Here is a 25,294-nt window from a genome sequence, read left to right on the forward strand (position 1 = left end):
TCTAGTTCCCATGTATACTCAGTACTCAGCGTGGTGATGTCATGGCTCTCCAGTTCCCATGTATACTCAGTACTCAGCCTGGCAATGTCACGGCTCTCTAGTTCCCATGTATACTCAGTACTCAGCCTGGTGATGTCATGGTTCTCTATTTCCCATATATACTCAGTACTCAGCGTGGTGATGTCACGGCTCTCCAGTTCCCATGTATACTTAGTACTCAGCCTGGTGATGTCATGGTTCTCTAGTTCCCATGTATAGTCAGTACTCAGCCTGGCAATGTCATGGCTCTCTAGTTCCCATGTATACTCAGTACTCAGCGTGGTGATGTCATGGTTCTCTAGCTCCCATGTATACTCAGTACTCAGCGTGGTGATGTCATGGTTCTCTAGTTCCCATGTATACTCAGTACTCAGCGTGGTGATGTCATGGTTCTCTAGTTCCCATAATACTCAGTACTCAGTGTGGTGATGTCATGGTTCTCTAGTTCCCATGTATACTCAGTACTCAGCCTGGCGATGTCACGGCTCTCTAGTTCCCATATATATTTAGTACTCAGCCTGGCGATGTCATGGCTCTCCAGTTCCCATGTATACTCAGTACTCAGCCTGGTGATGTCATGGTTCTCTAGTTCCCATGTATACTCAGTACTCAGCGTGGTGATGTCACAGTTCTCTAGTTCCCATATATACTTAGTACTCAGCCTGGCGATGTCATGGCTCTCCAGTTCCCATGTATACTCAGTACTCAGCACGGTGATGTCATGGTTCTCTAGTTCCCATGTATACTCAGTACTCAGCCTGGCGATGTCATGGCTCTCTAGTTCCCATGTATACTCAGTACTCAGCGTGCTGATGTCATGGCTCTCTTGTTCCCACGTATACTCAGTACTCAGCCTGGCGATGTCATGGCTCTCTAGTTCCCATGTATACTCAGTACTCAGCGTGGTGATGTCATGGCTCTCTAGTTCCCATGTATACTCAGTACTCAGCATGGTGATGTCATGGTTCTCTAGTTCCCATGTATACTCAGTACTCAGCCTGGTGATGTCATGGCTCTCTACTTCCCATGTATACTCAGTACTCAGCGTGGTGATGTCATGGTTCTCTAGTTCCCATGTATACTCAGTACTCAGCCTGGTGATGTCATGGCTCTCTAGTTCCCATGTATACTCAGTACTCAGCATGGTGATGTCATGGTTCTCTAGTTCCCATGTATAGTCAGTACTCAGCCTGGCGATGTCATGGCTCTCTAGTTCCCATGTATACTCAGTACTCAGCGTGGTGATGTCATGGTTCTCTAGTTCCCATAATACTCAGTACTCAGTGTGGTGATGTCATGGTTCTCCAGTTCCCATGTATACTCAGTACTCAGCGTGGTGATGTCATGGCTCTCCAGTTCCCATGTATACTCAGTACTCAGCCTGGCGATGTCACGGCTCTCTAGTTCCCATGTATACTCAGTACTCAGCCTGGTGATGTCATGGTTCTCTATTTCCCATATATACTCAGTACTCAGCGTGGTAATGTCATGGCTCTCCAGTTCCCATGTATACTCAGTACTCAGCGTGGTGATGTCATGGTTCTCTAGCTCCCAAGTATACTCAGTACTCAGCCTGGTGATGTCATGGTTCTCTAGTTCCCATGTATACTCAGTACTCAGCGTGGTGATGTCATGGTTCTCTAGCTCCCATGTATACTCAGTACTCGGCATGGTGATGTCATGGTTCTCTAGTTCCCATATATACTCAGTACTCGGCGTGGTGATGTCATGGCTCTCCAGTTCCCATGTATACTCAGTACTCAGCGTGGTGATGTCATGGTTCTCTGGTTCCCATGTATACTCAGTACTCAGCGTGGTGATGTCATGGTTCTCTAGTTCCCGTGTATACTCAGTACTCAGCACGGTGATTTCATGGCTCTCTAGTTCCCATGTATACTCAGTACTCGGCATGGTGATGTCATGGTTCTCTGGTTCCCATGTATACTCAGTACTCGGCATGGTGATGTCATGGTTCTCTAGTTCCCATATATACTTAGTACTCAGCCTGGCGATGTCATGGCTCTCCAGTTCCCATGTATACTCAGTACTCAGCCTGGTGATGTCATGGTTCTCTAGTTCCCATGTATACTCAGTACTCAGTGTGGTGATGTCATGGTTCTCTAGTTCCCATGTATACTTAGTACTCAGCCTGGTGATGTCATGGTTCTCTAGTTCCCATGTATAGTCAGTACTCAGCCTGGCGATGTCATGGCTCTCTAGTTCCCATGTATACTCAGTACTCAGCGTGGTGATGTCATGGTTCTCTAGCTCCCATGTATACTCAGTACTCAGCCTGGTGATGTCATGGTTCTCTAGTTCCCATGTATACTCAGTACTCAGCGTGGTGATGTCATGGTTCTCTAGTTCCCATAATACTCAGTACTCAGTGTGGTGATGTCATGGTTCTCTAGTTCCCATGTATACTCAGTACTCAGCGTGGTGATGTCATGGCTCTCCAGTTCCCATGTATACTCAGTACTCAGCCTGGCAATGTCACGGCTCTCTAGTTCCCATGTATACTCAGTACTCAGCCTGGTGATGTCATGGTTCTCTATTTCCCATATATACTCAGTACTCAGCGTGGTGATGTCACGGCTCTCCAGTTCCCATGTATACTTAGTACTCAGCCTGGTGATGTCATGGTTCTCTAGTTCCCATGTATAGTCAGTACTCAGCCTGGCAATGTCATGGCTCTCTAGTTCCCATGTATACTCAGTACTCAGCGTGGTGATGTCATGGTTCTCTAGCTCCCATGTATACTCAGTACTCAGCGTGGTGATGTCATGGTTCTCTAGTTCCCATGTATACTCAGTACTCAGCGTGGTGATGTCATGGTTCTCTAGTTCCCATAATACTCAGTACTCAGTGTGGTGATGTCATGGTTCTCTAGTTCCCATGTATACTCAGTACTCAGCCTGGCGATGTCACGGCTCTCTAGTTCCCATATATATTTAGTACTCAGCCTGGCGATGTCATGGCTCTCCAGTTCCCATGTATACTCAGTACTCAGCCTGGTGATGTCATGGTTCTCTAGTTCCCATGTATACTCAGTACTCAGCGTGGTGATGTCACAGTTCTCTAGTTCCCATATATACTTAGTACTCAGCCTGGCGATGTCATGGCTCTCCAGTTCCCATGTATACTCAGTACTCAGCACGGTGATGTCATGGTTCTCTAGTTCCCATGTATACTCAGTACTCAGCCTGGCGATGTCATGGCTCTCTAGTTCCCATGTATACTCAGTACTCAGCGTGGTGATGTCATGGCTCTCTTGTTCCCACGTATACTCAGTACTCAGCCTGGCGATGTCATGGCTCTCTAGTTCCCATGTATACTCAGTACTCAGCGTGGTGATGTCATGGCTCTCTAGTTCCCATGTATACTCAGTACTCAGCATGGTGATGTCATGGTTCTCTAGTTCCCATGTATACTCAGTACTCAGCCTGGTGATGTCATGGCTCTCTAGTTCCCATGTATACTCAGTACTCAGCGTGGTGATGTCATGGTTCTCTAGTTCCCATGTATACTCAGTACTCAGCCTGGTGATGTCATGGCTCTCTAGTTCCCATGTATACTCAGTACTCAGCATGGTGATGTCATGGTTCTCTAGTTCCCATGTATAGTCAGTACTCAGCCTGGCGATGTCATGGCTCTCTAGTTCCCATGTATACTCAGTACTCAGCGTGGTGATGTCATGGTTCTCTAGTTCCCATAATACTCAGTACTCAGTGTGGTGATGTCATGGTTCTCCAGTTCCCATGTATACTCAGTACTCAGCGTGGTGATGTCATGGCTCTCCAGTTCCCATGTATACTCAGTACTCAGCGTGGTGATGTCATGGCTCTCCAGTTCCCATGTATACTCAGTACTCAGCCTGGTGATGTCATGGTTCTCTAGTTCCCATATATACTCAGTACTCAGCGTGGTAATGTCATGGCTCTCCAGTTCCCATGTATACTCAGTACTCAGCGTGGTGATGTCATGGTTCTCTAGTTCCCATGTCTACTCAGTACTCAGCCTGGTGATGTCATGGTTCTCTGGTTCCCATATATACTCAGTACTCAGCGTGGTGATGTCATGGCTCTCCAGTTCCCATGTATACTCAGTACTCAGCGTGGTGATGTCATGGCTCTCTAGTTCCCATATATACTCAGTACTCAGCGTGGTGATGTCATGGTTCTCTAGTTCCCGTGTATACTCAGTACTCGGCATGGTGATGTCATGGTTCTCTAGTTCCCATATATACTCAGTACTCGGCGTGGTGATGTCATGGCTCTCCAGTTCCCATGTATACTCAGTACTCAGCGTGGTGATGTCATGGTTCTCTGGTTCCCATGTATACTCAGTACTCAGCGTGGTGATGTCATGGTTCTCTAGTTCCCGTGTATACTCAGTACTCAGCACGGTGATTTCATGGCTCTCTAGTTCCCATGTATACTCAGTACTCGGCATGGTGATGTCATGGTTCTCTGGTTCCCATGTATACTCAGTACTCGGCATGGTGATGTCATGGTTCTCTAGTTCCCATATATACTTAGTACTCAGCCTGGCGATGTCATGGCTCTCCAGTTCCCATGTATACTCAGTACTCAGCCTGGTGATGTCATGGTTCTCTAGTTCCCATGTATACTCAGTACTCAGCCTGGCGATGTCATGGCTCTCCAGTTCCCATGTATACTCAGTACTCAGCGTGGTGATGTCATGGTTCTCTAGTTCCCATGTATACTCAGTACTCAGCGTGGTGATGTCATGGCTCTCTAGTTCCCATGTATACTCAGTACTCAGCGTGGTGATGTCATGGTTTTCTAGTTCCCATGTATACTCAGTACTCAGCATGGTGATGTCATGGTTCTCTAGTTCCCATGTATACTCAGTACTCAGCGTGGTGATGTCATGGTTCTCTAGTTCCCATAATACTCAGTACTCAGTGTGGTGATGTCATGGTTCTCCAGTTCCCATGTATACTCAGTACTCAGCGTGGTGATGTCATGGCTCTCCAGTTCCCATGTATACTCAGTACTCAGCCTGGCGATGTCACGGCTCTCTAGTTCCCATGTATACTCAGTACTCAGCCTGGTGATGTCATGGTTCTCTATTTCCCATATATACTCAGTACTCAGCGTGGTAATGTCATGGCTCTCCAGTTCCCATGTATACTCAGTACTCAGCGTGGTGATGTCATGGTTCTCTAGCTCCCAAGTATACTCAGTACTCAGCCTGGTGATGTCATGGTTCTCTAGTTCCCATGTATACTCAGTACTCAGCGTGGTGATGTCATGGTTCTCTGGTTCCCATGTATACTCAGTACTCAGCGTGGTGATGTCATGGTTCTCTAGTTCCCGTGTATACTCAGTACTCAGCACGGTGATTTCATGGCTCTCTAGTTCCCATGTATACTCAGTACTCGGCATGGTGATGTCATGGTTCTCTGGTTCCCATGTATACTCAGTACTCGGCATGGTGATGTCATGGTTCTCTAGTTCCCATATATACTTAGTACTCAGCCTGGCGATGTCATGGCTCTCCAGTTCCCATGTATACTCAGTACTCAGCCTGGTGATGTCATGGTTCTCTAGTTCCCATGTATACTCAGTACTCAGCCTGGCGATGTCATGGCTCTCCAGTTCCCATGTATACTCAGTACTCAGCGTGGTGATGTCATGGTTCTCTAGTTCCCATGTATACTCAGTACTCAGCGTGGTGATGTCATGGCTCTCTAGTTCCCATGTATACTCAGTACTCAGCGTGGTGATGTCATGGTTTTCTAGTTCCCATGTATACTCAGTACTCAGCATGGTGATGTCATGGTTCTCTAGTTCCCATGTATACTCAGTACTCAGCGTGGTGATGTCATGGTTCTCTAGTTCCCATAATACTCAGTACTCAGTGTGGTGATGTCATGGTTCTCCAGTTCCCATGTATACTCAGTACTCAGCGTGGTGATGTCATGGCTCTCCAGTTCCCATGTATACTCAGTACTCAGCCTGGCGATGTCACGGCTCTCTAGTTCCCATGTATACTCAGTACTCAGCCTGGTGATGTCATGGTTCTCTATTTCCCATATATACTCAGTACTCAGCGTGGTAATGTCATGGCTCTCCAGTTCCCATGTATACTCAGTACTCAGCGTGGTGATGTCATGGTTCTCTAGCTCCCAAGTATACTCAGTACTCAGCCTGGTGATGTCATGGTTCTCTAGTTCCCATGTATACTCAGTACTCAGCGTGGTGATGTCATGGTTCTCTAGCTCCCATGTATACTCAGTACTCGGCATGGTGATGTCATGGTTCTCTAGTTCCCATATATACTCAGTACTCGGCGTGGTGATGTCATGGCTCTCCAGTTCCCATGTATACTCAGTACTCGGCGTGGTGATGTCATGGTTCTCTGGTTCCCATGTATACTCAGTACTCGGCATGGTGATGTCATGGTTCTCTGGTTCCCATGTATACTCAGTACTCAGCGTGGTGATGTCATGGTTCTCTAGTTCCCGTGTATACTCAGTACTCAGCACGGTGATTTCATGGCTCTCTAGTTCCCATGTATACTCAGTACTCGGCATGGTGATGTCATGGTTCTCTGGTTCCCATGTATACTCAGTACTCGGCATGGTGATGTCATGGTTCTCCAGTTCCCATATATACTTAGTACTCAGCCTGGCGATGTCATGGCTCTCCAGTTCCCATGTATACTCAGTACTCAGCCTGGTGATGTCATGGTTCTCCAGTTCCCATGTATACTCAGTACTCAGCCTGGCGATGTCATGGCTCTCCAGTTCCCATGTATACTCAGTACTCAGCGTGGTGATGTCATGGTTCTCTAGTTCCCATGTATACTCAGTACTCAGCGTGGTGATGTCATGGCTCTCTAGTTCCCATGTATACTCAGTACTCAGCGTGGTGATGTCATGGCTCTCTAGTTCCCATGTATACTCAGTACTCAGCGTGGTGATGTCATGGTTCTCTAGTTCCCATGTATACTCAGTACTCAGCGTGGTGATGTCATGGTTCTCTAGTTCCCATAATACTCAGTACTCAGCGTGGCGATGTCATGGCTCTCTAGTTCCCATGTATACTCAGTACTCAGCGTGGTGATGTCATGGTTCTCTAGTTCCCATGTATACTCAGTACTCAGCGTGGTGATGTCATGGCTCTCTAGTTCCCATGTATACTCAGTACTCAGCGTGGTGATGTCATGGTTCTCTAGTTCCCATGTATACTCAGTACTCAGCGTGGTGATGTCATGGTTCTCTAGTTCCCATAATACTCAGTACTCAGCGTGGTGATGTCATGGTTCTCTAGTTCCCATAATACTCAGTACTCAGTGTGGTGATGTCATGGTTCTCCAGTTCCCATGTATACTCAGTACTCAGCGTGGTGATGTCATGGCTCTCCAGTTCCCATGTATACTCAGTACTCAGCCTGGTGATGTCATGGTTCTCTATTTCCCATATATACTCAGTACTCAGTGTGGTAATGTCATGGCTCTCCAGTTCCCATGTATACTCAGTACTCAGCGTGGTGATGTCATGGTTCTCTAGCTCCCAAGTATACTCAGTACTCAGCACGCTGATGTCATGGTTCTCTAGTTCCCATCTATACTCAGTACTCAGCCTGGTGATGTCATGGCTCTCTAGTTCCCATGTATACTCTGTAAGGGCCCTTTAAATGGGCGGACACAGTGCATCGGGAGATTGAGGCCCGGAAGTAATTTCTATGGATATTAGGACTGCCCTTGGGCGGGATCCTGGCCATATTGAGACAGTTTTGTAATGGGTGACTCTCTCGCTGATTGGCTGTGTGTGTGACCTCACAGGCCCTATGTAAGCCCACTACAGGCAGCAACCGCCCTCTTTAACCTCCTGCTGTTCACCCTGGCTCCTAGCCTGGGTGGCCAAGCCAAGATGGGTAGCCGAAAGAGGTAAGGATTTTGGTAGTGAACACATGGGTCTTCTGACCAGGTGTTCACTCGGGAACCAACAAGTCAGGGCATCAGTTAGGGCATTATGTGAGTAGGTATAATAAAGGCTTTTAAGATTACACGTGGTTGTTCTTGAGTGCGCTACCGATTATTAAGCTATAGATTCAAGAGATTGTGGCCAGAGACCTTAGAAGGCCTCAGAGGAGGCGAGCCGGGTAGAGCTCACACTACAAAGGACAGTGGTCTAAGGTACTCTGGTGGGTCTAGGACAGACTAGTAATTGTAACTGCCAGGAGAGCACGTTACAAATGGCGCTCAACGTGGACACATCAGGAATTATCAGGTTTTGAAAATATTTAATATTCAGAATTAAGATTCTGAAAGATCCGGTAGAAACGCCACTTAGGAGGGAAGACAGAGAAGCAATATGGACCCAGGTAAATCTGGGATCAGGCTCAAGGACACAGCTGAACATAATGCTTATATCAAGAGGTTAAAGAGCCAGATGGAAGATCTTTTAACAAAGATCACCACTGAAGAACAGCAGGAAGCTTGTAATCAAGCTCCACAAAGGCTATCCCCACACCCAGTAAATAGAGCTAGGAGAGGGAGCAACCTAGAGCTAATGCGATTGTATGACAGTAGAGAGTATAAAATGCCACAGCAAGAGTTGCTGGAATTGCAGGTTAAACTACAGATGGAGATAGAGAAAGAAGAAAAAGCTAGGTTACTACAGATAGAACAGGAAGAGTTCAAACCAGTGGCTGAAACTAAGGAAGGAAATAAACGAATCACATGGACTTCAGTTGTAGAAATTCTTCTTAGCGTTTTGTTGGTTTACCTTGTGCATTGTTGTTTTAAGGAATTTATTGATTACTCTTTCATTGAGAAGTTTAGTTCGTTTTATGTGCAAAGCTCAGGTTTGATTTTAAATCAGCCTTTGGGGAATTTTCCAATTCTTCTTCCCTCTGCCTCACCTTCTTGGGCCAAGGGAGAAGGGGGAGGAGGAAAAGGAAGGGCGATAATATCATCAGCACTGCCCATTAATCCATTTAAAACTCCAGTGTCTTTTCAAAAGACAGGAGTAGGCTTTATGCCCCAAGGCAAAAAGGAATTGTGGGGTATTGAGTATAATCAGAAAAGTTTTAAAAATACAGTTCAGTTAATTTCTAAGAAACCTTACAGGGATAAGACCTTGCAGTTAGAGAGAGTGGAGTTTTATACTTTTAAAACTGCTAGGATCGTCTTTGGAGAGTTGGAACTCCTCTTTTCTTACCTCGTGGATTTTCCACTTCCACAGGTGAGCTTGATTTCCCAACCCCCTCCGGGTACTTATAAAACAGTGTTTATGTTTAGAATGGGTTGGAAAATTGCTGTTTTAATCACTAGAATAAATAGACAGTGTGTGATCTTTGACCCAGGAGGAAAAGTAATATCAGATTTATTGATTCACACTCCTGGAGTACAATTCGGTATCAGAAACTCAAACTTTGATTTTTAGGCAAAAGAATTCAGGGATATAGCCGAGTGTTCTAGTAAAGTCATTACTGCACAGACTATCCCCAAGATCTTCTCTTCTAAACAAGAGAAGGGAATTTTGGGATATGTGATTGCTTACAATTTTTAAATTTTGATTTTACATTTTTAAACATTTTTGATTTTACATCTTCAAAGTATTTTGATTTTACATTTTAAAGTTATTTTGGTTTTATATTTTTAATCTATTTTGGTTTTACATTTTTAAATTCTTTGCATTTTACCTTAGCAATGCACTTCAGGCATACACAGAAAGTGCAGCTAAGTGACAGACTGACTTTTGTCTGACTTGTTAATCTTTTTGACAACAATTTTGTTTCCACTGTGATGTGGAAAGGCCTGGATGGCATTTGGAAAGGCCCAAGTTGGGCCCCGGGGACATTCCTTCCTAGGTGCAGATCCAGCAGCAGAGTTCATCCCCACCAGAGACATTTGTAACCTGGGGATCCAAGAGAAGGACCAGACAACAGCCCAGAGGGACCAGCCAGATGTCAGCAGCCCTTCAGACGCTGATGGCAGCAATGTCCCTCCTGACCGTGACACCAGAGACAGCAGACACAGTTCCAGTGTTGCAGCTGAAATGGACTGTTTTGGGTGATACGCAATATAAAGACTGTAAATGGACAATGGGCCTGCTTGCTTCTCCCGTGGCTACTTGCCATATGGTGGCCTGGGAAGAGGCTTTGCCCTATGCTTTCTATTGAAGGACTATGCTTTTAAATTAGTGGGTGAAAAACCAACACACCCACCTGCCATTGTTATTGAGACAATGTTACTGGACATGACTTTGCTTATGTGCACCTGTGAATCTAGAATTGTTCTAGAATTGTGAAAAGTGCAATAGAGAATTGTGATAAACTAGAATTGTTCTAGGATTGTGAAAAGTGCAATAGAGAATTGTGATAAGCTAGAATTGTTCTAGAATTGTGAAAAGTGCAATTGAGAATTTTGATAAACTAGAATTGTTCTAGGATTGTGACAAGTGCAATTGAGAATTGTGATAAGCTAGAATTGTTCTAGAATTGTGAAAAGTGCAATTGAGAACTGTGATAAGCTAGAATTGTTCTAGAATTGTGAAAAGTGCAATTGAGAATTGTGATAAGCTAGAATTGTTCTAGGAGTGTGAAAAGTGCAACAGAAAATTGTAAGAAACTAGAATTGGTCTAGAACTGTGATAAATGTAACTAGAATTGTGACAACCTACCTACTGATATTTGTTAACTAGAATTGTGATGTTTTACCTTGTTGACTTCCCACCTCAGTGTTGACATCCTACCTCATTGGCATCCAACCTCTTTGGCTTATTATCTCGAGTATGACTTTGATGAATGGGTTGAACACTTGGGCCACTGTTGAGCCTGGTTCTTATTGTCATACTTCTGTTTACTGATCTGCTGCTTTGTACCTCCTTGGGCATAACACTGTCATCTCATGGATCAAGTGAACTATAGCTGGTGCTAAAAGTTTAGCTTGGTGAGATGTGCGGTTCCCGCAAAACAAGAGAAAGGGAATTGTAAGGGCCCTTTAAATGGGCGGACACAGTGCATCGGGAGATTGAGGCCCGGAAGTAATTTCTATGGATATTAGGACTGCCCTTGGGCGGGATCCTGGCCATATTGAGATAGTTTTGTAATGGGTGACTCTCTCGCTGATTGGCTGTGTGTGTGACCTCACAGGCCCTATGTAAGCCCACTGCAGGCAGCAACCGCCCTCTTTAACCTCCTGCTGTTCACCCTGGCTCCTAGCCTGGGTGGCCAAGCCAAGATGGGTAGCCGAAAGAGGTAAGGATTTTGGTAGTGAACACATGGGTCTTCTGACCAGGTGTTCACTCGGGAACCAACAAGTCAGGGCATCAGTTAGGGCATTATGTGAGTAGGTATAATAAAGGCTTTTAAGATTACACGTGGTTGTTCTTGAGTGCGCTACCGATTATTAAGCTATAGATTCAAGAGATTGTGGCCAGAGACCTTAGAAGGCCTCAGAGGAGGCGAGCCGGGTAGAGCTCACACTACAAAGGACAGTGGTCTAAGGTACTCTGGTGGGTCTAGGACAGACTAGTAATTGTAACTGCCAGGAGAGCACGTTACAATACTCAGTACTCAGCGTGGTGATGTCATGGCTCTCTTGTTCCCATGTATACTCAGTACTCAGCCTGGCGATGTCATGGCTCTCTAGTTCCCATGTATACTCATTACTCAGCGTGGTGATGTCATGGCTCTCTAGTTCCCATGTATACTCAGTACTCAGCCTGGTGATGTCATGGCTCTCTAGTTCCCATGTATACTCAGTACTCAGCGTGGTGATGTCACGGTTCTCTAGTTCCCATGTATACTCAGTACTCAGCGTGGTGATGTCACGGTTCTCTAGTTCCCATGTATACTCAGTACTCAGCGTGGTGATGTCATGGTTCTCTAGTTCCCATGTATACTCAGTACTCAGCGTGGTGATGTCATGGCTCTCTAGTTCCCATGTATACTCAGTACTCAGCGTGGTGATGTCATGGCTCTCTAGTTCCCATGTATACTCAGTACTCAGCGTGGTGATGTCATGGCTCTCTAGTTCCCATGTATACTCAGTACTCAGCGTGGTGATGTCACGGTTCTCTAGTTCCCATGTATACTCAGTACTCAGCGTGGTGATGTCATGGTTCTCTAGCTCCCATGTATACTCAGTACTCAGCGTGGTGATGTCATGGTTCTCTAGTTCCCATGTATACTCAGTACTCAGCGTGGTGATGTCATGGTTCTCTAGTTCCCATGTATACTCAGTACTCAGCGTGGTGATGTCATGGTTCTCTAGTTCCCATGTATACTCAGTACTCAGCGTGGTGATGTCATGGTTCTCTAGCTCCCATGTATACTCAGTACTCAGCGTGGTGATGTCATGGTTCTCTAGTTCCCATGTATACTCAGTACTCAGTGTGGTGATGTCATGGTTCTCTAGTTCCCATGTATACTCAGTACTCAGCGTGGTGATGTCATGGTTCTCTAGTTCCCATGTATACTCAGTACTCAGCGTGGTGATGTCACGGTTCTCTAGTTCCCATGTATACTCAGTACTCAGCGTGGTGATGTCATGGTTCTCTAGCTCCCATGTATACTCAGTACTCAGCGTGGTGATGTCATGGTTCTCTAGTTCCCATGTATACTCAGTACTCAGTGTGGTGATGTCATGGTTCTCTAGTTCCCATGTATACTCAGTACTCAGCGTGGTGATGTCATGGTTCTCTAGTTCCCATGTATACTCAGTACTCAGCCTGGTGATGTCATGGCTCTCTAGTTCCCATGTATACTCAGTACTCAGCATGGTGATGTCATGGTTCTCCAGTTCCCATGTATACTCAGTACTCAGCGTGTTGATGTCATGGCTCTCCAGTTCCCATGTATACTCAGTACTCAGCGTGGTGATGTCACGGTTTTCTAGTTCCCATGTATACTCAGTACTCAGCCTGGTGATGTCATGGCTCTCTAGTTCCCATGTATACTCAGTACTCAGCCTGGTGATGTCATGGCTCTCTAGTTCCCATGTATACTCAGTACTCAGCATGGTGATGTCATGGTTCTCCAGTTCCCATGTATACTCAGTACTCAGCGTGTTGATGTCATGGTTCTCCAGTTCCCATGTATACTCAGTACTCAGCCTGGCGATGTCATGGCTCTCCAGTTCCCATGTATACTCAGTACTCAGCGTGGTGATGTCATGGCTCTCTTGTTCCCATGTATACTCAGTACTCAGCCTGGCGATGTCATGGCTCTCTAGTTCCCATGTATACTCAGTACTCAGCGTGGTGATGTCATGGCTCTCTAGTTCCCATGTATACTCAGTACTCAGCGTGGTGATGTCATGGTTCTCCAGTTCCCATGTATACTCAGTACTCAGCCTGGTGATGTCATGGCTCTCTAGTTCCCATATATACTCAGTACTCAGCCTGGTGATGTCATGGCTCTCTAGTTCCCATGTATACTCAGTACTCAGCATGGTGATGTCATGGTTCTCCAGTTCCCATGTATACTCAGTACTCAGCGTGTTGATGTCATGGTTCTCCAGTTCCCATGTATACTCAGTACTCAGCGTGGCGATGTCATGGTTCTCCAGTTCCCATGTATACTCAGTACTCAGCGTGGCGATGTCATGGTTCTCTAGTTCCCATGTATACTCAGTACTCAGCGTGTTGATGTCATGGTTCTCCAGTTCCCATGTATACTCAGTACTCAGCCTGGCGATGTCATGGCTCTCCAGTTCCCATGTATACTCAGTACTCAGCGTGGTGATGTCATGGCTCTCTTGTTCCCATGTATACTCAGTACTCAGCCTGGCGATGTCATGGCTCTCTAGTTCCCATGTATACTCAGTACTCAGCGTGGTGATGTCATGGCTCTCTAGTTCCCATGTATACTCAGTACTCAGCGTGGTGATGTCATGGTTCTCCAGTTCCCATGTATACTCAGTACTCAGCGTGTTAATGTCATGGTTCTCCAGTTCCCATGTATACTCAGTACTCAGCGTGTTAATGTCATGGTTCTCCAGTTCCCATGTATACTCAGTACTCAGCCTGGTGATGTCATGGTTCTCCAGTTCCCATGTATACTCAGTACTCAGCGTGGCGATGTCATGGTTCTCTAGTTCCCATGTATACTCAGTACTCAGCGTGGTGATGTCACGGTTCTCCAGTTCCCATGTATACTCAGTACTCAGCCTGGTGATGTCATGGCTCTCCAGTTCCCATGTATACTCAGTACTCAGCGTGGTGATGTCACGGTTTTCTAGTTCCCATGTATACTCAGTACTCAGCCTGGTGATGTCATGGCTCTCTAGTTCCCATGTATACTCAGTACTCAGCCTGGTGATGTCATGGCTCTCTAGTTCCCATGTATACTCAGTACTCAGCATGGTGATGTCATGGTTCTCCAGTTCCCATGTATACTCAGTACTCAGCGTGGTGATGTCATGGTTCTCCAGTTCCCATGTATACTCAGTACTCAGCGTGTTAATGTCATGGTTCTCCAGTTCCCATGTATACTCAGTACTCAGCGTGTTAATGTCATGGTTCTCCAGTTCCCATGTATACTCAGTACTCAGCGTGGCGATGTCATGGTTCTCCAGTTCCCATGTATACTCAGTACTCAGCCTGGTGATGTCATGGTTCTCTATTTCCCATGTATACTCAGTACTCAGCGTGGTGATGTCATGGTTCTCCAGTTCCCATGTATACTCAGTACTCAGCGTGTTAATGTCATGGTTCTCCAGTTCCCATGTATACTCAGTACTCAGCGTGGCGATGTCATGGTTCTCCAGTTCCCATGTATACTCAGTACTCAGCCTGGTGATGTCATGGTTCTCCAGTTCCCATGTATACTCAGTACTCAGCGTGTTAATGTCATGGTTCTCCAGTTCCCATGTATACTCAGTACTCAGCGTGGCGATGTCATGGTTCTCCAGTTCCCATGTATACTCAGTACTCAGCCTGGTGATGTCATGGTTCTCTAGTTCCCATGTATACTCAGTACTCAGCCTGGTGATGTCATGGCTCTCTAGTTCCCATGTATACTCAGTACTCAGCGTGGTGATGTCATGGTTCTCCAGTTCCCATGTATACTCAGTACTCAGCGTGTTAATGTCATGGTTCTCCAGTTCCCATGTATACTCAGTACTCAGCGTGGCGATGTCACGGTTCTCTAGTTCCCATGTATACTCAGTACTCAGCGTGGTGATGTCATGGTTCTCTAGTTCCCATGTATACTCAGTACTCAGCGTGGTGATGTCATGGTTCTCTAGTTCCCATGTATACTCAGTACTCAGCGTGTTGATGTCATGGCTCTCTAGCTTCCATGTATACTCAGTACTCAGCGTGGTGATGTCATGGCTCTCTAGTTCCCATGTATACTCAGTACTCAGCGTGGTGATGTCATGGTTCTCTAGCTCCCATGTATACTCAGTACTCAGCACGGTGATGTCATGGTTCTCTAGTTCCCATGTATACTTAGTACTCAGCCTGGTGACGTCATGGTTCTCTAGTTCCCATGTATACTCAGTACTCAGCGTGGTGACGTCATGGCTCTCTAGTTCCCATATATACTCAGTACTCAGCGTGGTGATGTCATGGTTCTCTAGTTCCCATGTATACTCAGTACTTAGCGTGGTGATGTCATGGTTCTCTATTTCCCATGTATACTCAGTACTCAGCGTGGTGACGTCATGGCTCTCTAGTTCCCATATATACTCAGTACTCAGCGTGGTGATGTCATGGTTCTCTAGTTCCCATGTATACTCAGTACTCAGCGTGGTGATGTCATGGTTCTCTAGTTCCCATGTATACTCAGTACTCAGCGTGGTGATGTCATGGCTCTCCAGTTCCCATGTATACTCAGTACTCAGCGTGGTGATGTCATGGCTCTCCAGTTCCCATGTATACTCAGTACTCAGCGTGGTGATGTCATGGTTCTCTAGTTCCCATGTATACTCAGTACTCAGCGTGGTGATGTCATGGCTCTCCAGTTCCCATGTATACTCAGTACTCGGAGTGGTGACGTCATGGCTCTCTAGTTCCCATATATACTTAGTACTCAGCGTGGTGATGTCATGGCTCTCTAGTTCCCATCTGTACTCAGTACTTGGCGTGGTGATGTCATGGTTCTCTAGTTCCCATGTATACTCAGTACTCAGCGTGGTGATGTCATGGTTCTCTAGTTCCCATGTATACTCAGTACTCAGCGTGGTGATGTCATGGTTCTCTAGTTCCCATGTATACTCAGTACTCAGCGTGGTGATGTCATGGTTCTCTAGTTCCCATGTATACTCAGTACTCAGCGTGTTGATGTCATGGCTCTCTAGCTTCCATGTATACTCAGTACTCAGCGTGGTGATGTCATGGCTCTCTAGTTCCCATGTATACTCAGTACTCAGCGTGGTGATGTCATGGTTCTCTAGCTCCCATGTATACTCAGTACTCAGCACGGTGATGTCATGGTTCTCTAGTTCCCATGTATACTCAGTACTCAGCACGGTGATGTCATGGTTCTCTAGTTCCCATGTATACTCAGTACTCAGCCTGGTGACGTCATGGTTCTCTAGTTCCCATGTATACTCAGTACTCAGCGTGGTGATGTCACGGTTTTCTAGTTCCCATGTATACTCAGTACTCAGCCTGGTGATGTCATGGTTCTCTAGTTCCCATGTATACTCAGTACTCAGCGTGGTGACGTCATGGCTCTCTAGTTCCCATATATACTCAGTACTCAGCGTGGTGATGTCATGGTTCTCTAGTTCCCATGTATACTCAGTACTCAGCGTGGTGATGTCATGGCTCTCCAGTTCCCATGTATACTCAGTACTCAGCGTGGTGATGTCATGGCTCTCCAGTTCCCATGTATACTCAGTACTCAGCGTGGTGATGTCATGGTTCTCCAGTTCCCATGTATACTCAGTACTCAGCGTGGTGATGTCATGGCTCTCCAGTTCCCATGTATACTCAGTACTCGGAGTGGTGACGTCATGGCTCTCTAGTTCCCATATATACTTAGTACTCAGCGTGGTGATGTCATGGCTCTCTAGTTCCCATCTATACTCAGTACTTGGCGTGGTGATGTCATGGTTCTCTAGTTCCCATGTATACTCAGTACTCAGCGTGGTGATGTCATGGTTCTCTAGTTCACACATAATCAGTATGCTGTAATGATGTAATTACAAAAAGGTATATAAAGGCTAAGAAAGACTGGAAGAGAGACATTCCATCTTTGGCCAGCCTCCTGGTGGCCCTCCTGCCTCCTACACTAAGATCAAGGCTCATCCTGAGGTCCTCCAGAAAGCTAGGCCCAACATTACAGAGGAAGATGAGCATTTTTTGTTGGAGGAGCACCTGTCTATACAATGAAAATGAGATTCAGAATGCATATTGGGCATTAACCTCCATCTGCCTCAGTTTCCTCAAGTATAAAGAGGGAATAACAGCACTTATCTTCAGCTGTTGTGAGGTTCAACTATTTTCATTTGTGAAGTGCTTAAAATAGTTACTGGTACACAATAGGTGCTTAATAAATGCTTATTCCTCTGTCTCACATCTCCTCGTCAAAATAGTTAGCATCTGTATATCAGTTAAGGTTTGTAAGCATTTTACAAATATTGATTCAATTTATTGTAAAGGGCTAGAACTGAGCAATGCACTTGGATAATGAAGCACGTGAGACTAATTGCCAATTGGACGGTTCCCTATTAACTTGTTTGAAGGTTGACCCTCCCCAGCTGTTCTGTGCTGACTTGATTGGTGGGACAAAGAGGGGGAAGTGACTTGTGTGGGAGGAGTAAGAGAAACTTGGGTGGTGGAACTCACGCTCTCTCGCACTCGTGACCTGGCGTTGAAGGTAAAGATCTAGAATAAAGACATTTAGTGGTCCTGACTCCTGCTAATTTCTGGAAAGATAGGGTTCCAGCAATTTATCCTTAGCCCTAGGAGGGGGATACTTTTTATTAATTAATCTCCTTTTACAGATCATCAGAGTAAGGCAGAGATTTTAAGTGATTTGTCCAGGGTTACTGGACTTTAAGCCAAATCTTGCAGCTCACTGCATTGCCATCTAACTGCTTGTGTTCATTAGGGAACAGCTGGAACGTGAAAATCTGGGCTTGGGGGGAGGAAACAAGAGTCAGGTCCCCGCTAATAAGTGTCCTAATATTCTCCTGGGATCCTCATAACTCTAGGAAGGAAGTCCTGTGATTATCCCCATTCAACAATCAAGGCAGGCAGAGCTTAAGTGACTTACCTAGGGTCACATATAGGAGAGTGAACTGGCATTTGACCTCAGTTTTGGTGACTTCAGATCACCAACTGCTTTTATTACTTCTGTTCCTTGAGAAGCAACTGGGACATAGTCATGAAAGGGAGTGATGTGAAATAAGGGAAGGAGTCAGCCCCAGCCAGATTAGAGAGGGCCCTAAATAGGGACAGCCAGGTGGCAGTGGTTAGGTCACTGGCCCTGATGTCAGGAATATCTGAACTCAAATTATCAGGCTAGTCTGTGAACCTGCCCGATTGCCTCCACAAAGGAAAAGGGCCTTAAACGCAGACCCAAAAGTCCCTATTTAATTGCAGAATTCATGGGAGTCACTACAGATTTTGGAGCAGGAAAATGACAGTCAGCCCTGTGACTTAGGGAGATTATTTCTAAATCTACAAATGGGTCGGAGAGAAGAACAATGTAGGAAAGGTGGAGAGGCCCTGAATTGGTTTGGCAATAGTGAGAGGAGGAGACATATATACAGGAGACATGAGTCACCTGGAATGGCTAGGGCTTGTCAACCAAGTGGACATGGAAGGCGTGGGAGAGAAAAGTCCAAGATGTCTCTGAGGTTACTGATCGGGGGAATGATGCTATCCTAAATAGAAAAAAAGGAAATTTGGAGATGGAAAGGGGGAGTTTAGGGGAGAAGAGAAATGAGTTCTATTTTGGACTTGTTGAAGTTGAGGGGGCAGCTAGAATTGGGGGTGCAGCTCGGAGAGAGATTAGGGCTGGGTATGTGGCGTCATCTCCATCATGATGATGCCTGAACCCTTGGGAGCTGACGAGATCTCCAGGAGATAGAGAGCAGGAGACGAGAAGGGGCCACGGATGGGATGGAAGGAAAAAGAACAAGAGACAGAAAGCTGGGGTGGATGGGGGCAGGGGGAGGGCTGTCTGTTCTCCTTGAGTGCTTGGGGCTTTTAGAACTCTGCTCCTGACTCAGGTGACCTAGTTTTCCCCTCTGGGTCTCAGTTTCCAAAAGCATCAAATGAGAGGGCTGAAACAATGATTTGAGCTACCTCTCAGCTTTAATATTCTGGTACTGCATGGACCCAGATACAAGTGTTCACTATCACACCTCTCCTACACACACACACACACACACACACACACACACACACACTCTCTCTCTCTCTCTCTCTCTCTCTCTCTCTCTCTCTCTCTCTCTCTCTCTCTCTCTCTCTCTTTCTCTGTCTCTGTCTCTCTCTGTCTCTCTCTCACACACACACACTCATACACACTCACACACACACACTCATACACTCACACACTTTTACACACACACTTACACACATACACACTCACATACACTCTCTTACACACACACACACACACACACACACACACACACACACACACACACACACACACACACACACAGTCATATACAGATACATAGAGAGTGGGTGCAAGACTCTGCCCCAGACTTAGACCTTGGATAGCGGCTAAGAAAGGGGCTTTGAGATCTTTGAGACTGGCCTTCTGGGGATTTAGGAGGCCTCCTTTTTGCTCCTTTGTCACCGCCCCGTGGCTATTTCAGGCACTGCAGCCTGGGCTCTGGGGAATTTGGGGTCATTCCAAGCAAGAGAGGGGCTCAGAACTGGCTGTTCTGGGCCGGGGAGCAGAGCGGGATCTCTTTGTCTGATAAAGACATCATGGTTCTCGGGGTGTGTGTGAATGTGAGTGTGTGTGTGTGTGTGAGTGTGTGTGTGTGTGAGTGTGTATGTGAGTGTGTGACATTTTGCACGTGGGACTGGCTTCCTTTAACCGTGTCTCACACTGTTTGCCCCTCATTAAGCCGGGTGTCCGTGCCCCTGTGGATGCCGGGGTCGCCGGTTGGGCGCCTGTGACTGTTCCGTTGTGTTTAGGGCAGTCTCTGCGAGTGTATCAGCGCCGGGTGTTGCGACAGTGTGTGACTGCCCATCTGATTGCGTGTGTGAAACTCACAGTGTGTGCACGCGCACGCGTGTGCACGCTTGAGTGTGCGTGTGTGAGATCAGGCCTTGAGGAGGCCCTAGGGACTGGGAGAGCAGGGGAGGGTGTGAGAGATCGGAGGGGAGGGGGGCAGGGGCGGGGCTGTCCCCAGGGTGCTCTGGCAGCTGCTCCCTCCAGCCTCAGCCTTTGCCATTGAGGCAGAGAAGGAGCAACAGGTAAGAGCCTCTTCCTGCTCCCTTCCACTCCATTCGTCTTCCTTCTGCCCCCGAATCTCTGGGTCTCCAACCAACCATTTCTCTCTCCGTCCTTCTATCTGTATCCCTTCATTTCTTCTCCCCCCTCATCTTCTTGTGTTTTTATCTCCTTGTTTCTCCATCCAATTATTCCCCATTGTTGTTGTCAGATCTCTCTGTCCCCACCCCTCTGCCCCCATCCCTCTGTCCCCACCTCTCTGTCCCCTTCCTTCTGTCCCTCTTTCCTTCTCTCCCAGGATTGGGAGCTCAAGATTTGTGTATTCTGGGGGATGGGAAACTGCTTGCCGGCCCCTTCTCTCCCCTAGTGCTGGCTAATGAGTCAGTGACTTGGAACTGCAGGTTGGGAAGAGTGGGGGGCCTCCTGGTGAGGAGAAAAGGGGGCAGCTGGTGCTTAGCTCTTAATTAGCCCACCTCCCCAGGCCCCCCCTCCTCTCCCACCAGGACCTTAATTCCCTTTTGCTTTAGAGCTGGTGCTAATTGGTGTGGGCAGTGCTCTCCCTCCTTTCCATCTCCCCCCCCCCCAACCTTGGCCATGACACTCAAAAAAGACATGATTAGAGTCCATCCCCCACCTCCCTAAGCTCCAGAGGAATGATAGGATATAGACAACCAAGGTGAGGGGCAACTAATACGGAGACCACCCCCATCTAGTCGCCCTTCCCTGTTCCCAATTCTATGTCCCGTCTCCCTTCCTCCCTCTTAACCCCATTCTTTCCTATTCTCCTTTACTCTCTTCTTCATCACTATCTGCTTATTTTCCATATCATTCTCTACCTGTATCCTCAATAACTGCTTTCCTCCATTTTCTTGCTGCTTCAGTCTCTTAATCCCTCTGTCCCCTATTCCTGTTCTTCCTCGTTTCTCCCAACACTGTCCTTCATCTCTTTCACTCCTCTGTCTCTTCATCTCTCTGGTTGTTCCTATTTCCCTCCCTCTGTCCTCTCATTGAGTTTCTATTTTCCGTCATCCTTTTGTTCTTTATCCCTATCATCCAACCCCCCCATCCCTCTATCCTTCTGTCTCTATCCCCAATTCCTTCCACTCTTGCCCCTCCACTCTGTCTCTCCATCCTTCTCTCCCATGCTCATTTTCTTGCATCATTCTCCCTCACCCTTTGGTTTTCCATTCCTATTTCCCCATCATCCACCCCTATCTTGTTTCCCTTCCCTAATCATTATCCTTCAAATCTATCCCTTTTCCCATTCTTGTTTCCTCTATTCTTGTCCCTTGTTTCTCATTGCTGACACTCTATCCCTTGGTCCTTCATCATTCTCTTTCAACCTCCCTCCTTCTATCTCTCTCTGCCCCTCCATGCTTGTTTTCTTTCGTCCTTTCAATGGCCCACTGTTTTCCACCCCGAGTTCTCTGCATCCTGTTCTTCCTTCGAGCCTCTGTTTTTCCATTCATGATCCTTCATCCCTCTGCCCATCTGTCCCCTCCATGGCTGCTTTCTCTAATCCCCAGCCCCCATCCCTTTTCCATTCCTTATTCCTGACCCTTTATTCTTGTGCTTATCCCTATGTTCTCTCACGACTCTTTTCTTCCATTTTGTCTCTTTTCTGTTTTCCACTCCTGTTTCTCCCCATTTTTGTTTCCTGTGTCTCTGTCTTCCAACCCTCTCTTTCATCCAAATTTCCCTCCATTTCTCTGACTCTCTCCTTCTAATTCCTTCCAGTTTTCCGTTCCCTGTTCTTTGTCCCTAGGGCATCTGTGGGAGCATTAACCACTTCCTTCCAACAATGTCCAACAACATGGCCAAGATTGCCGAGGCCCGCAAGACAGTGGAGCAGCTGAAGTTGGAAGTCAACATCGAACGTATGAAGGTACACTTTGGGAACTGGGAGATGGAAATGGAGGCTAGGAAAATAGGGATAAAGGGATCCATTCCTCAGCCCAGGACTTGCATTATCCAGTGGGATCAGAGAAAAGAACTGGACTTGAAGTCAGGAGAATGGATTTGAAACTTGCCTTAGATACTTATTCCTCTGTGATTAATGATAAGTTCCTACCTCTCAGAGTCTCAGTTGCCAAACCTGGAAATGGGGATAATAACAGTACTTGTGCCATCTACTTTGCAGGGGTTACAGAAAAGAGTGCTTTATAAGTCTAAAAGCATCTTGTGAAGGATCTCATTTAATCCTTATGAAAAAAAGGCACGATGTGAGCTAGATGAAGCTATAATTGGATGGATTGTAATGGCCTGGGCAACTTTGAAATAAGTCTCCAGTGGAGTGTCTGAGGGATCTGCAATTGGCTTATAATGTTGAATTTTTAAGTTAATGACTTAAATAAAGGCATAGGTGGCATTTGGAGATAATAGAAAGCTGGGAGGCAAAGCTGGCTCTGAATGAAAGGAGTCCCAAATCCTAGATGAGCTGCGCATCTAAGCCTGTCAAGATCTTTGGGAATCCTAGAGATCTTGACAGGCTAGAGATGGGCAGCCAGGTTTTAATGAATGAAAATAACAAATCCCCTGAAGAGGTTAAATGTATTTATTTGAAGATACGATTATGTAAAATATTGTAACTGGTTTCAGTCCAATGGAAATAAGTAGTGCAAATTCAAATAAAGGACCAATTCAGGGGATTCATTATTCACACTAATCAGAACCTAGGCCTAAATAACGATGAAAGAAAACCTTTATACTTAGGTTTTCTTGAACTCAAGATGCTTAGAAATTTATCTGAGGAAAAAAACCAGGCTCATTAATGGATTATAAACTCGGTATGAATCAACAATATGATATGGAAGAGGAAGAAGAAAAAGAGGAGGAAGAGGAAAGAGAAAGAAGGAAGGAAAGAGTAATGGATCACGAGTCACATTAAGAAAAGCATAATTTTAGGGGATAAAAGGGCAATATACGCCATATAGGCCCGTGGGGTTTAATAGAGGACTAGCCTCAGAGCCATGATCCCAGGGGCTTGGATTTAAACCTTGGACCTTAGAGGTTATTGAATCCAACCTCTCACCTTTCTAGTGAGGCAGTTGAGTCACAAAGCAGCAGAGTGATTTGCCCAGGATCACATAGTTAGTAAGGGTTTGATGGAGGATTTGGATTTAGGTTTTCCTGATTTTCAACCCTCCTGCCTCTGGCCTATCTTGGCTATGTGAGCCAGGGCCAGGGACTCAATCCCCGCCCCCCCATTTTCCAAGGCTGTAAGTTGGAGGACGGTGATCTGTACTGGAGAAGAGACGACTAGGGGTTTCTGGGAAGGAGATCTCTGAGTACTTACATGTGGAAGAGAGATTAGGCTTATTTTATTTGTACTCAAAGGGCAAGACTAGGAGCACACAGGAAAATGTAATGGGCTTCCTTGGGAGGCCGGGGACTCCCCTTCACTTTAAGAGGGGCTGTTTGGCCGTTTGGAGGGCGGGCTGCAGGGGTGCTGAGCCCGCTGATTGCCGCGGTCCCTTCCAGCGCGGAAGTTCTTTGATGTGAATTTGGGCCCTTATTGACGGAAGGGGCTGTGGCTGGGGGACCCTGGATGGGACCATTCCACTTCCCGAGCCTCAGTTTCCTCACTTGTAAAATGGGTGTGTGGGAGCGCAGGGGGAGGGGAGCGTGGGCTGTGGCCGGGTTTGGGTCCTGGCTCCTCCTCTTACTCCCTGGTAGCCTGGCTGAGACCCTTCGGACCTCAGTTTTCCGATCTGTGGCACGAAGCGCTGGACTCGGGGGGTCGCTGCTGTTGCCACTGTTGACATCAGGCGCGAGAAGAGACTCCTGTTCTTCCATCTCTGCTGCAGTTTTGGGATCGGCCAGCGGGTGTCGCTGCGGGAGGAAAAGAGGGAGGCTGAGATTTAGGGCTTGGCCGGGGACTGGAGCTATGGGGACCCCAGACCGGCCCCGCCCGTGGGTGAGCCTGACGGGCAGCCGGGTGAGGCTGCATTGCCAAGCTCTGCCACGCGGGGGCGCGGCCATCATTGGATCTGGGAAGGAGACTGCGGTTGAGGCTCTGGCCACGTGGTGGCACTGCTCGGTGCAGTTCCAGACTCGACCAGAAGGTGTCTCCCAAGAGGGCCCCGGCGAGCTTGGGCGGGGGGCGGCAGGCGATGCTCTTAACCCTTTACGTCCCGCCTCAGGTGTCCAAAGCCGCGGCCGAGCTGCTGGCCTTCTGCGAGGCGCACGTGAAGGAGGACCCGCTGGTGACCCCGCTGCCCGCGGCCGAGAACCCCTTCCGCGAGAAACGGCTCTTCTGCGTCCTGCTCTGAGCCCCCGGCCCCCAAATACAAATAAAATGCGTGGCTAAGGCAGCTCCGGACTCGTGGGGAAACTGAGGCAGGGGCGGGGCGGCTCGAGCCGGGGGGGACTCCGCGGAGGGCGCCCTCCCCCTCCCTCCGCCCCCTCCCCTCTTCTCCTCGGCACCCGCACCTCCCTCCGCCCCGCTGCCCCTCCCGGACGGAGGTCCGAGTGCGGTGTCCGGCCCATCTCCCGGCAGGCGGAGCGCCGCGTCCGGGCGGGCTCTAAGCCAGCCCCTGCGTGGCCCCCGACATCGCCCCCCGCTGGGCCCTCCCGGGGGCTGCCGTCGCCGGCGCAGATGCCGACACGGCCCCTCCCCTCCCGTCCCTAAGAGGCCTGCGGCCCCGTGCTGGGCGTCCCGGGGGGAGCCGGGAGGGGCGAGACTGCAGGGGCCCTCCCTCCTCCCGGGGATGGGACCGCGAAGCGGGCGAGGCGGGGGAGGGGACAGGTCGCTGCTCAGCTATTAACAATTAGATTAGGGTCCCCGGGGTCCCTTCCTTCCTGCCGGGAGGACCGCGAGCTGTAATTATGTCTCTGCAGCCCCTCCCGCCGCCGGCTCCGGCCCGGCTTGCATCATGTCTGCTGGAGTCCCCCGGGAG

General features: G+C 47.6%; 1 protein-coding gene across 2 annotated transcripts; it reads left to right on the forward strand.

Moving 5' to 3' along the window:
* The first annotated feature begins 19,187 nt into the window (after positions 1 to 19,187).
* Positions 19,188 to 24,769, forward strand: GNG8 (G protein subunit gamma 8). 2 transcript variants are annotated; one of them, XM_074306969.1, is made up of 3 exons: positions 19,188 to 20,419; positions 22,162 to 22,281; positions 24,539 to 24,769. In XM_074306969.1, the coding sequence occupies exons 2-3, from the start codon at positions 22,198 to 22,200 to the stop codon at positions 24,665 to 24,667; spliced, it is 213 nt and encodes a 70-aa protein (XP_074163070.1). In that variant the 5' UTR covers positions 19,188 to 20,419; positions 22,162 to 22,197; the 3' UTR covers positions 24,668 to 24,769. The 2 variants fall into 2 exon arrangements, with proteins under 2 accessions (XP_074163070.1, XP_074163071.1); XM_074306970.1 differs by lacking the exon at positions 19,188 to 20,419 and having other exon boundaries at positions 20,998 to 22,281.
* Positions 24,770 to 25,294: the final 525 nt, after the last annotated feature.

Source organism: Sminthopsis crassicaudata, chromosome 3, assembly GCF_048593235.1.
Source record: "Sminthopsis crassicaudata isolate SCR6 chromosome 3, ASM4859323v1, whole genome shotgun sequence".
Classification (NCBI taxonomy): Eukaryota; Metazoa; Chordata; class Mammalia; order Dasyuromorphia; family Dasyuridae; genus Sminthopsis; species Sminthopsis crassicaudata.